The 14,023-nt window shown below is 47.8% G+C and overlaps 1 protein-coding gene across 1 annotated transcript in view; it reads right to left on the reverse strand.

The window, feature by feature from the left end:
* Positions 1–14,023, reverse strand: part of LOC140469286 (uncharacterized) — a 70,214-nt gene that overhangs the window by 41,838 nt on the left and 14,353 nt on the right. Inside the window, exons 4-5 of the mRNA XM_072565628.1 lie at positions 12,712–12,962; positions 2,715–2,866 (exon numbers count right to left, since the gene is read on the reverse strand). Of these exons, the coding sequence (XP_072421729.1) occupies positions 2,715–2,866; positions 12,712–12,962 (403 nt within the window). The remainder of the gene's footprint in view (positions 1–2,714; positions 2,867–12,711; positions 12,963–14,023) is intronic.

The raw sequence follows: 14,023 nt of genomic DNA on the forward strand, positions 1-14,023 counted from the left end.
AAATCTCCTCTGCACTCTCTCTAAAGCTTCCACATCTTTCCTATAATGAGGCAACCAGAACTGAACACAATATTCCAAGTGTGGTCCAGCCAGGGCTCGATACAGCTGCAGCGTAACCTCGTGGCTCTTAAACTCAATCCCCCTGCTAATGAAAGCCAACACACCGTACACCTTTGTAATAACCCTGGGTGGCAGCTTTGAGAGATCTGTGGACATGGACCCCAAGATTCCTCTGTTCCTCCACACTGCCAAAAATCCTGCCTTTAACCCTGTATTCTATATTCAAATTTGACCTTCCAAAATGAATCACTTCACACTTTTCCAGGTTGAACTCCATCTGCCACTTATCATCCCAGTTCTGCATCCTGTCAATGTCCCGTCAGAATCTACAACATCCCTCCACACTCTCCACAACTCCACTGACTTTCACATCATCGGCAAACTTACTAACCCACCCTTCCATTTCCTCAACCAAGTCATTTATAAAAATCACAAAGAGCAGAGGCCCCAGAACTGATCCCTGTGGAACCCCACTGGTCACCAAGCTCCAGGCTGAATACTTGCCATCTACCACCACCCTCTGTCTTCTTTGGGCCAGTCAATTCTGTATCCAGACAGGTAGGTTTCCCTGTATCTTATGCCTCCTTACTTTCTGAATGAGCCTACCACGAGGAACCTTATCAAATGTATTGCTAAAATCCACGTACACCACATTCACTGCTCTGCCTTCATCAATGTGTTTTGTCACATCCTCAAATAATTCAATAAGGTTTGTGAGGGCTGACCTGCCCCTCACAAAGCCATGCTGACTATCTCTAATCAAACTATGGTGTTACAAGTAATCATAAATCCTGTCTCTCAAATTCCTCTCCAATACTTTGCCCATCACTGACGCAAGACTGACTGGTCTGTAATTCCCAGGATTAGTGCAGCAGGTCAGGCAGCATTTGGATGTGTGTGTGGGGGTGGGGAGTGGCGGTTGTGGGTGTCTGAGAGAGTGTGTGTGTGTGTGAGCATGAGTGTATAGGGGTACAAGCCTTTGAAAGGGTGTGTGTGTGAGTGTATGTGTGAGTGAATGAGAGAGGGTCTGTGTGAGAGTGCACATCTGTGGGAGTGTGTGTATGTGTGTGTGCAGAAGTCTGTGTGTGTGTGTAGGAGGTTGTGTGTGCGCGCGTGCGTGTGTAGGAATGTCTGTGTGTAGGAGTGTGTGTGTGTGCGTAGGAGTGTCTGTGTGTGTGCATCTGTCTGTGTATGTGTGAAGTGTAGTGGGGTCACCTGTTGTGTGACATGAACCCGAGGTCCCGGTTGAAGCCACCTGCATGGGTACCGACCTTGGCTATCAGCCTGTGCTCGGCCATATGGCGTTGTTGCCTGTCCCAAAGTCCGCCTTGGAGGATGGCCACCCAAATGTCCTACACACACTCACACACACACACACACACACACACACATAGACATACACACACACACACACACACACACACTCACACACACACAGACATACACACACACACATAGACATACACACACACATGCACACACACATGCACACACACACTCACACACATACATACACATATACACACACATATATATATACACACACATACATACACATACTCTCACACACATACACACACACATATATACACACATACATACACATACTCTCACACACATACACACACACGCTCACACACATACATACACACACATACACACACTCTCACACACATACATACACACACACATACACACACACTCTCACACACACACTCTCATATACACACACATACACACACTCTCACATACACACACATACACACACACTCTCACACACATACATACACACACACATACACATACACACACACTCACACATACACACACACTCTCACACATATACACACACACTCTCACACACATACAGACACATACACACTCTCACACAGACCCTTTCTCTTATACCCACACATACACTCCCACACTCACACATGCACCCTCTCACAGACTTACACCCCTTTACACACCACACACACACACACACACACACACACACACACACACACACACACACACACACATTCACACACTGTCTCACAGACACCCATAACCGCCACCCGCCACCCCCATACACACACACCCACTTACACATGTCAGTTTATGGGGTGAATTTGTACTTGCAGAATTATGTTTTACTTTGCTCAAAAACTGCATGAATCCATGTAAGATTCTGTAAATCCCATTTTTAGATTAGAATCAGTCTGACCATTGTAGCACAGACAGTCTCACACAGGGCAGCTCACACCTTCAATGCATTATCTGGCCCGACATGACACCAATTCTTAAAGTTCACTTGACAATGTAACTTTTAAAAAGTTTGGCGATTTACATATGAAAGAACTGAACATGGTAATTCTAAAAGATGAGAGACTTAACAAACAATCCAGGTCTTTTTCAATATATAATTTCAGTTACATCACACTGTAAACTTCTGCTATAAATTCTGTGTCTTACAATCTTATTCTCCACAACCACCTGATGAAGGAGCAGCACTCTAAAGCTGGTGCTTCCAATTAAACCTGTTGGACTATAACCAGTGTTGTGTGATTTTTAACTTAGTAAAGTAATGAGAAAGCTAAGTGCAGCAGTCACTCTCTCCATTTCTAACTGGCTACCTTTTGTAATCCTGTATACTGAATTCAGCAAGGTACCTGATGGATAAAGCGTGACTCTCATATCCAGAGTATCGGTCCCGGGCTTCCTGTTCACTCTTCTCCAGGATTGCGAGCAGCTCAAGGTAGTATCGAATGGCTTCTTCTGGGCAGCCAGCTGTCATATGTGCTTCAGCAAGACCTGCACAGCACTGTAACACAAATCCAGATAACAACTTACATATGGCATAGCAGACAGTGAAGAAGGTTTTCTAAGGTTACAAAGAGATCTTGACCAAATGGGTTAGCACTGCTGCCTCACAGCACCAGGGTCCCAGGTTCGATTCCAGCCTCGGGAAACTGTCTGTGTGGAGTTTGTACATTCTCCCCGTGTCTGCGTGGGTTTCCTCCGGGTGCTCTGGTTTCCTCCCACAGTCCAAAGACGTGTAGGTCAGGTGAATTGGTCATGTTAATTGCCCATAGTGTTAGATGCATTAGTCAGAGGGCAATGGGTCTGGGTAGGTTACTCCTCAGAGGGTCGGTGTGGACTGGTTGGGCCAAAGGGCCTGTTTCTGCACTGCAGGGAATCTAATCTACTCTAAATGGGCCAGTGGGCTGAAAAATCACAAGTGAAGTTCAATCTGGATAAATGCAAGGTATTGCACTTTGGTTCAACAAACGTTATACAATTAATGAAAGAGCCTTGGGTAGCAGAACATAGAACTGTACAGCACAGTACAGGCCCTTCAGCCCTCGATGTTGTGCCAATCTTTTATCGTCTAAAATCAGGAGAAAGTAGGACTACAGATGCTGGAGCTCAGAGTCAAGGGTGTGTTGCTGGAAAAGCACAACAAGTCAGGCAGCATCCGAGGAGCAGAAGAATCAACTTTTCAGGCATAAGCCTTTCATCAGGAATGGTTAATGCCCGAAACGTCGATTCTCCTGCTCCTCAGATGCTGCCTGACCTGCTGTGCTTTCCCAGCACTACACTCTCAACATCCTCTAAGATCAAGGTAAAAACAATGACTGCAGATGCTGAAAACCAAAACTGGATTAGTGGTGCTGGAAGAGCACAGCAGTTCAGGCAGCATCCAACGAGCAGCGCTGCTCGTTGGATGCTGACTGAACTGCTGTGCTCTTCCAGCACCACTAATCCAGTATCCTCTAAGATCAGACTAACCTATATACCCTTCATTGTACTAACTCCCATGTGCCTATCCAAGAATGTTCCTTATGTCTCTGACTCTACTCCCACCGCTGGCAGAGCATTCCACGCACCCACCATTCTCTGAGTAAAGAACCTACCTCTGACATCTCCCCTAAACCTTCCTCCAATCACCTTAAAATATGCCCCCACATGATAGACATTTCCACCCTGGGAAATGTCTCTGGTGATTCACTCTATCTAACCCTCTCAAAATCTTGCAAACCTCTATAAAGTCACCTCTCATGCTTCTTCGTTTCAGTGGGAAAAGCCCTCGCTCCCTCAATCTTTTTCATAAGACCTGCCCTCCAGTCCAGGCAGCATCCTGGTAAATCCCCTCTGCACTCTCTCTAAAGCTTCCACATCTTTCCTATAATGAGGCAACCAGAACTGAACACAATATTCCAAGTGTGGTCTAACAAAGGCTCTATAGAGCTGCAGCATTACCTTGTGGCTCTTAAACTCAATCTCCCTGCTAATGAAAGCCAACACACCAAACGCCTTCTTGGGTGGCAGCTTTAAGGGATCTGTGGTCATGGACCCCAAGATCCCTCTGTTCCTCCAAGCTGCCAAGAAGCCTGCCTTTAACCCTGTAATTCAAATTTGACCTTCCAAAGTGAATCACTTCACACTTTTCCAGGTTGAACTCCATCTGCCATTTATCAGCCCAGTTCTGCATCCTGTCAATGTCCCATTGTAACCTACAACAGCCCTCCACATTATCCACCACTCCACCAACCTTCAGGTCATCGGCAAACTAACTAACTGACCCTTCCACTTCCTCATCAAAGTCATTTATAAAAATCACAAATAGCAGAGGTCCCAGAACACATTCCTGCGGTACATCACTGGTCATCAAGCTCCAGGCTGAATACTTTTCATCAACTACTACCCTCTGTCTTCTACGAGTCAGCCATTTTTGTACACAGACAGACAGGTTTCCATGTATCCTATGCCTCCTTACTTTCTGAATGAGCCTACCATGGGGAATCGTATGACACATCTTGCTAAAATCCATGTACACCGCATCCACTGCTCTGTCTTCATCCATGTGTTTTGTCACATCCTCAAAGAATTCAATAAGGTTTGTGAGGCATGACCTGCCCCTCACAAAGCCATGCTGACTACCTCTAATCAAACTATGGTGTTACAAGTAATCATAAATCCTGTCTCTCAAAATCCTCTCCAATGCTTTGCCCATCACTGACGCAAGATTCTGGATTAGTGGTGCTGGAAGAGCACAGCAGTTCAGGCAGCATCCAAGTAGCTTCGAAATCGACGTTTCGGGCAAAAGCCCTTCATCAGGAATAAAGGCAGTGAGCCTGAAGCGTGGAGAGATAAGCTAGAGGAGGGTGGGGGTGGGGAGAAAGTAGCATAGAGTACAATGGGTGAGTGGGGGAGGGGATGAAGGTGATAGGTCAAGGAGGAGAGGGTGGAGTGGATAGGTGGAAAAGAAGATAGGCAGGTAGGATAAGTCCGGACAAGTCATGGGGACAGTTACTGAGCTGGAAGTTTAGAACTAGGGTGAGGTGGGGGAAGGGGAAATGATGAAACTGTTGAAGTCCACATTGATGCCCTGGGGTTGAAGTGTTCCGAGGCGGAAGATGAGGCGTTCTTCCTCCAGGTGTCTGGTGGTGAGGGAGTGGCGGTGAAGGAGGCCCAGGACCTCCATGTCCTCGGCAGAGTGGGAGGGGGAGTTGAAATGTTGGGCCACGGGGCAGTGTGGTTGATTGGTGCGGGTGTCCCGGAGATGTTCCCTAAAGTGCTCTGCTAAGAGGCGCCCAGTCTCCCCAATGTAGAGGAGACCGCATCGGGAGCGACGGATACAATAAATGATATTAGTGGATGTGCAAGTAAAATTTTGATAGATGTGGAAGGCTCCTTTAGGGCCTTGGGTAGAGGTGAGGGAGGAGGTGTGGGCGCAGGTTTTACAGTTCCTGCGGTGGCAGGGGAAAGTGCCAGGATTGGAGGGTGGGTTGTTTGGGGGCATGGGCCTGACCAGGTATTCACGGAGGGAACGGTCTTTGCGGAAGGCAGAAAGGGGTGGGGAGGGAAATATATCCCTGGTAATGGGGTCTGTTTGGAGGTGGTGGAAATGTCGGCGGATGATTTGGTTTATGCGAAGGTTGGTAGGGTGGAAGGTGAGCACCAGGGGCGTTCTGTCCTTGTTACGGTTGGAGGGGTGGGGTCTGAGGGCGGAGGTGCGAGATGTAGACGAGATGCGTTGGAGGGCATCTTTAACCACGTGGGAAGGGAAATTGCGGTATCTAAAGAAGGAGGCCATCTGGTGTGTTCTGTGGTGGAACTGGTCCTCCTGGGAGCAGATACGGCGGAGGCGGAGGAATTGGGAATACGGGATGGCATTTTTGCAAGAGGTAGGGTGGGAAGAGGTGTAATCCAGGTAGCTGTGGGAGTCGGTGGGTTTGTAAAAAATGTCAGTGTCAAGTTGGTCGTCGTTAATGGAGATGGAGAGGTCCAGGAAGGGGAGGGAGGTGTCAGAGATGGTCCAGGTAAATTTAAGGTCAGGGTGGAATGTGTTGGTGAAGTTGATGAATTGCTCAACCTCCTCGCGGGAGCACGAGGTGGCGCCAATGCAGTCATCAATGTAGCGGAGGAAGAGGTGGGGAGTAGTGCCGGTGTAATTACGGAAGATCAACTGTTCTACGTAGCCAACAAAGAGACAGGCATAGCTGGGGCCCATACATGTGCCCATGGCTACCCCTTTGGTCTGGAGGAAGTGGGAGGATTCAAAGGAGAAATTGTTAAGGGTGAGGACCAGTTCGGCCAAACGAATGAGAGTGTCAGTGGAAGGGTACTGTTGGGGACGTCTGGAGAGGAAAAAACGGAGGGCTTGGAGGCCCTGGTCATGGCGGATGGAGGTGTAGAGGGATTGGATATCCATGGTGAAGATGAGGCGTTGGGGGCCAGGGAAACGGAAGTCTTGGAGGAGGTGGAGGGCGTGGGTGGTGTCTCGAATGTATGTGGGGAGTTCCTGGACTAGGGGGGATAGGACAGTGTCGAGGTAGGTAGAGATGAGTTCAGTGGGGCAGGAGCATGCTGAGACAATGGGTCGGCCAGGGTGGTCAGGCTTGTGGATCTTGGGAAGGAGATAGAACCGGGCAGTGCGGGGTTCCTGGACTATGAGGTTGGAAGCTGTGGGTGGGAGATCTCCTGAGGTGATGAGGTTCTGTATGGTCTGGGAGATGATGGTTTGGTGATGGGGGGTGGGGTCATGGTCGAGGGGGCGGTAGGAAGAAGTGTCCTCGAGTTGACGTTTGGCTTCAGCGGTGTAGAGGTCAGTGCGCCAGACTACCACTGCGCCCCCTTTATCCGCTGGCTTGATGGTGAGGTTGGGATTGGAGCAGAGGGATTGGAGGGCTGCGCGTTGTGAGGGTGAGAGATTGGAGTGGGGGAGGGAGGTAGACAGGTTGAGGCGGTTAATGTCCCGGTGGCAGTTGGAAATGAAGAGGTCGAGGGCAGGTAATTGGCCAGCGCGGGGTGTCCAGGTGGATGCAGTGTGTTGGAGGTGGGCGAAGGGGTCCTCGGAAGGTGGGCGGGAGTCCTGATTGTGAAAGTAAGCTCGGAGGCGGAGGCGACGGAAGAATTGTTCGACATCACGGCGTGTATTAAATTCCTTGATGCGTGGACGGAGGGGGATGAAGGTGAGTCCTTTGCTGAGGACTGGACGAACGATCTTCTGTAATTACGAACGACCTCTCCATCTCCATTAATGATGACCGACTTGACAATGACATTTTTTACAAACCCACCGACTCCCACAGCTACCTGGATTACACCTCTTCCCACCCTACCTCTTGCAAAAATGCCATCTTGTATTCCCAATTCCTCCGCCTCCGCCGGATCTGCTCCCAGGAGGACCAGTTCCACCACAGAACACACCAAATGGCCTCCTTCTTTAGATACCGCAATTTCCCTTCCCACGTGGTTAAAGATGCCCTCCAACGCATCTCGTCTACATCCCGCACCTCCGCCCTCAGACCCCACCCCTCCAACCGTAACAAGGACAGAACGCCCCTGGTGCTCACCTTCCACCCTACCAACCTTCGCATAAACCAAATCATCCACCGACATTTCCGCCACCTCCAAACAGACCCCACTACCAGGGATATATTTCCCTCCCCACCCCTTTCTGCCTTCCGCAAAGACCGTTCCCTCCGTGAATACCTGGTCAGGTCCACGCCCCCAAACAACCCACCCTCCAATCCTGGCACTTTCCCCTGCCACTGCAGGAACTGTAAAACCTGCACCCACACCTCCTCCCTCACCTCTATCCAAGGTCCGAAAGGAGCCTTCCACATCCATCAAAGTTTTACCTGCACATCCACCAATATCACTTATTGTATCCGTTGCTCCCGATGTGGTCTCCTCTACATTGGGGAGACTGGGCGCCTCTTAGCAGAGCGCTTTAGGGAACATCTCTGAGACACCCGCACCAATCAACCACACCGCCCCGTGGCCCAACATTTCAACTCCCCCTCCCACTCTGCCGAGGACATGGAGGTCCTGGGCCTCCTTCACCGCCACTCCCTCACCACCAGGCGCCTGGAGGAAGAACGCCTCATCTTCTGCCTCGGAACACTTCAACCCCAGGGCATCAATGTGGACTTCAACAGTTTCCTCATTTCCCCTTCCCCCACCTCACCCTAGTTCTAAACTTCCAGCTCAGCAACTGTCCCCATAACCTGTCCGGACTTGTCCGACCTGCCTATCTCCTTTTCCACCTATCCACTCCACCCTCTCCTCCTTGACCTATCACCTTCATCCCCTCCCTCACTCACCCATTGTACTCTATGCTACTCTCTCCCCACCCCCACCCTCCTCTAGCTTATCTCTCCATGCTTCAGGCTCACTGCCTTTATTCCTGATGAAGGGCTTTTGCCCGAAACATCGAGTTCGAAGCTCCTTGGATGCTGCCTGAACTGCTGTGCTCTTCCAGCACCACTAATCAAGAATCTGGTTTCCAGCATCTGCAGTCATTGTTTTTACCTTACTGACGTAAGACTGAATGGTCTGTAATTCCCAGGATTATCCCTATTTCCTTTCTTGAACAAGGGAATAACATTTGTCACTCTCCAATCATCTGGTACTACTCCAGTGGACAGAGAGGATGCAAAGGTCATTGCCAAAGGCTCAGCAACCTCTTCCCTCGCTTCCTGTAGTAACCTAGGGTAGTGTTGTAGAACAGAGAGACCGAGATGTGCAGGTACATAATTCTTTGAATTTTGCATCACATATAGATATGGTGGATAAAAGGTAGTTTGGCAAATGTGCCTTCATTGCTCAGTCCTTTGAGTAGAGGAGTTGGAAAATCATGTTGCAGTTGTACGGGACTGGTCACCCAGATTTTGGAAGGATATTATCAAGCAGAAGAAGGGTCAGAAGAGATTTACCATGATGTTGCTGGATATGGAAGGGTTGAGTTATAAAGAAAGGCTGGATAGGCTGGGACCTTTTTCACTGAGCATAGAAGCCTGAAAGGAGACCTGATAGAAGCTTATAAAATAATGAGAGGTATAGGCAATCTTTTCCCTAGGGTGGGGTACTTCAAGACTCGCTGACACATTTTTTAGGTGAGAGGAGAGAGATTTTAAAATGACAAGAGAGGCTTTTTTTTTCACACAGAGGTGATTCACATGTGGAATAAGCTTTCCGAGGAAGTGGTGGATGTGGGCACAACATGTCATGGTAGTATCCATGTTGACACTCTGACACGTCTTGCAGTGGTTGACAGGACAGGGTTGTACAGTATTGTGGTTGATGTTCCCCTGAAAGCTGGACAGTTTGCTGCAAGCGATGACCTGTTTCAGGTCCGCTGGTTGTTTAAAGGCGAGAAGTGGAGGTGTGGGGAAGGTCTTGGTGAGGTGCTCATCCTCTTCGATAATGTGTTGCAGGCTGCGAAGAACATGGCGTAGTTTCGCCGTTCCTGGGAAGTACTGGTCACGGTTGCATCCCGTGTCTATCTCCTGAGGAGGTCATTACAGTTTCTTGTTGTGGCACATCAAAACTGTTGGTTGATGAGTTGAGCATCGTACCCTGTTCTTATGAGGCATCCTTCAGCACCTTCAGGTGTCCGTTGCTTTCCTCCTCATCTGAACAGATCCTGTGGATGTGTGGAGCTTGCCCATAAGACATGGCTGTTTTTATATGCTTCGGGTGGAAGCTGGAGAAGTGCAGCATCCTCCCTTCGTTGTCCAATACTTTTTGGGAGCAGAGAAACTACGCAATGTCCTTCGCAGCCTGCAACACCTTATCGATGAGGATGAGCACCTCACCAAGACCTTCCTCACACCTCCATTTCTCGCCTTAAACAGACCATTGCCCAGTCTTCAGGACAACATCAACCACAAGACTGTACCACCTTGTCATGGAAACCACTGCCAGACATGTCAGAGTGTCGACACAGATACCATTACACGTGTACATGGCAGGTACTCATGTTACTCTGCCAACGTTGTCTACCTCACACACTGCAGGCAAGGATGCCAGAGGCGTGGTACATTGGCGAGACCAAGCAGACAATACACACCAGATGAATGGACACTGTGCAACAATTACCAGAAGTGATGTTCCCTCCATTGGAAAACACTTCAGCGGTCAGGGACATTCGGCCTCAGGTCTTCCGGTCACCATCCTCCAAGGCAGACTCCGGGATACACAACAAATAGAGTGGCTGAGCAGAGGCTGATAGCCAAGCTCGATACACGTGAGGATGGTCTTAACCGGGACCTTGGGTTCATGCCACACTACAGGTGACTGCACAACACCGCAAGGATCCATTTTGGGCCACTGCTGTTTGTCATTTTTATAAATGACCTGGATGAAGGTATAGAAGGATGGGTTAGTAAATTTGCGGATGGCCCTAAGGTCAGTGGAGTTGTGGACAGTGCTGAAGGATGTTACAGGTTACAGAGGAACATAGATAAGCTGGGCTGAGAAGTGGCAAATGGAGTTTAATGTGAAAAAGTGTGAGGTGATTCACTTTGGAAGGAGCAACAGGAATAAAGAGTACTGGGCTAATGGTAAGATTCTTGGTCATATAGATAAGCAGAGAGCTCTCGGTGTCCATGTACATAGATCCCTGAAAGTTGCCACCCAGGTTGATAGGGTTGTTAAGAAGGTATACAATATGTTAGCTTTTATTGATAGAGGGATTGAGTTTCGGAACTGCGAGATCATGCTGCAGCTGTACAAAACTCTGGTGCAACCGCACTTGGAGTAATGGTCAACGCATTATAGGAAGGACGTGAAAACTTTGGAGAGGGTTCAGAGGAGATTTACTGGGATGTTGCCTGGTATGAAGGGATGGTCTTATGAGGAAAGTTGAGGGACTTGAGACTGTTTTCGTTAGAGAGAAGGAGGTTGAGAGGCGACTTAGTTGAGACATACAAGATAATCAAAGGGTTAGAGAGGGTGGACAGTGAGAGCCTTTTTCCTCGGATGGTGATGGCTAGCACGAGGGGACATAGCTTTAAAGTGAGGGATGAGAGATATAGGACAGACGTCAAAGGTAGTTTCTCTGCTCAGTAGTAGGGGTATGGAATGCACTGCCTACAACAGTCGTAGACTTGCCAACTTTAAGGGCATTTAAATGGTCACTGGATAAACATATGGATAAAAATGGAATAGTGTAGGATAGATGGGCTTCAGATTGTTTCATCAGGTTGGCGCAATATCGATGATAAAAGGGCCTTTACTGTGCTGTCATATGTTCTATGTACACTATACACTCTCACACACATTCTTACATACTCACACAGACCCTCTCTCATTCTCTCAGGCACACACATACACCCCCAACACTCTCACCGATGCACACACCGTCTCACAGGCTTGTACTCAGTCACACTCACGCTCACACTCTATCAAGCACACACACACAAACACATACTCTCACACGCAATCACCCACTCACATGCACACTCGCACACTGCCCTCCACCCCCTACACACACACAGACTCTCTCTCTCTCTCTCTCTCATACCTGCACAGATACAAGTCCATGGGGTGAATTTGATTTGCTGAATTGTAATTGCAGCTACATTCTATTTTGTTCAAAAAACACACAATCTGGAGGCAGTCAGTCCATGTGACATTTTATAAGTTCCTACTTTTGAAATAGAACCAGTCTGTCTCAAGGTCAGGATCCAGTCAGATTCTAACCTCACACCTTTAATGCATTGTCTGAGCTGAGGTGACACTTTTATTATATAACCTTAAATTATTTCAAGAACGTGACTTGAAAGAAATTCTAGGATTTACATATTAATGAACAGAAACCTGCAACCCATTCTATAAGATGAAAGACTTAACAGCAATCTAGGTTTGTTGAATATATCATATCAGTTGCATGACACTGTGATCTCTTGCTATAAATTCTGCGTTTTTTGATCCTGCCCCACAGCTACCTGACGAAGGAGCAGCGTTCCGAAAGCTTATACTTCCAAATAAACCTGTTGGACCATAACCTGGTGTTGTGTGATTTTTAAGACTGGATTAATTTAATCTGGTTAGATTGAGCGAGATGTGATTTTCAATAGGTGTAAACATAGTAATCACCTAAATAGGTGACAAAGAAGATTTATCCTAATTAGCAACAGCTAATCCTCCAGTTCCGAACATAGTTGCAATTGCAAAATCGACCTGCATTGACAATGTGGCTCTTGGCTACAAGAGTAGGTGATTTAGAAATACGGAATGCGACTGATGCCCAGAGAACTGCACCCCATCATGAGTTAAGAGAGAAAAGCAGAAAATCTGGCAACACTTGTGGGTAGAGAAACAGGATTAATGTTTCAGGTCTGTAACCTTCTAGCAGAACTTAGCAGTTTGTACCTTGATTTGCTCTTGAGTGCTGCTCAGCTTGACGGCCAACTTCAGACAGTTTTCATAGGCTGTTTTGGCCATGTCCTTTTGGTTTGTTGCTGAATAACAATTCGCATGGATCAGGTGGAACTGCATGCGGAGTGAATCACTCATTATTGACTGACAAAGCTGTACAGCTGAGCTGACCAGCTGAATGCAGAGCTCATGTAGTGCAGCATCACAGAGCAGGTACCCAATCTTCAGAAGGAGCTCGTCGAGACCTGAACAGCAGTGAAATAGATATTTCAAGAACGTCAAAAACTACCATGACTTACAATTTACTTAACTTTCCAAAGCAGAGTCCCTCGATCAGTCCCCGTGTGCCTTTGAAAGCTGGCAATCATACGCGGCCCAGACAGATTACTTGTCATGCTCCCCATGTAGCAAGAGACCCACCAGAAGCTGGCTTCATCCTGGCAATAGCAGGATGAGGCCACAAACAAGTAATTAATTATCCAGCCCAGGATTGATCAGTAATGTAAAAGCAGAAAAATAGGAAAAAGAACCAGAAGTAGCTCAATCAGCTCCTTGAGCCTGCCCCACCAGTCACCTCGGTCGCTCATGATCTTCCACCCAACAGCACTTTCTCATACTATTCCTATCTCCAGTAACACACTTCATACCTATAAATCTATTGACCATATCCGATTAAATGCCCCAAAGCCTCAAACCTTCCACAAGACAGGGAAGACAATTTTCCCTGCTGGGTGAGATACAGGAAAGCCTGACTGAGAGAGAGATGGGAGGTATACCTCACTAAAACAAGTGAGTTTTAGTGAGGATTAAAATTCAAGGAAATAGTTTTATTAGGAAGAAAGCTTTCATTCAAGATTATGAAGTTTTCAGAAAAAAGCCTTTAATAATATTGGTTAAATCGTCAACTGTAGAGAGTCTCAAGAGTCATGTGTTGGGGTATGGGCTGTGATGAGGTCAGGGGGTCGGAATTCAGATTGTGATGGGGTCAGGGGGTTGGGGAAGGGGTCAGAGGGCTGGGGGATGGGCTGTGATGGGGTCAGGCGATTGGCTATGACGGTTGCAATGACTCCTTTGTCTTGTCAGTTTGTTTACTTATGTCATCATGCAAAAGAATATGGAGACAAAATCTAGATATGCTCCTTGTTGCTCCAGGTGTGCATCCATCCATCCACAGTGACAAACAACAGCACCAGATAAATAGCTGCCAGGCCGTGATGGAGAGTCACATGTTATCGAACTTCAAAATGGGAAGATGGCAACATCAGAAGTGATGACTCCTAGCAGGAAACCACGTGAAAATGAGGCA

The sequence above is a fragment of the Chiloscyllium punctatum genome, chromosome 49 (genome assembly GCF_047496795.1).
Source record: "Chiloscyllium punctatum isolate Juve2018m chromosome 49, sChiPun1.3, whole genome shotgun sequence".
Classification (NCBI taxonomy): Eukaryota; Metazoa; Chordata; class Chondrichthyes; order Orectolobiformes; family Hemiscylliidae; genus Chiloscyllium; species Chiloscyllium punctatum.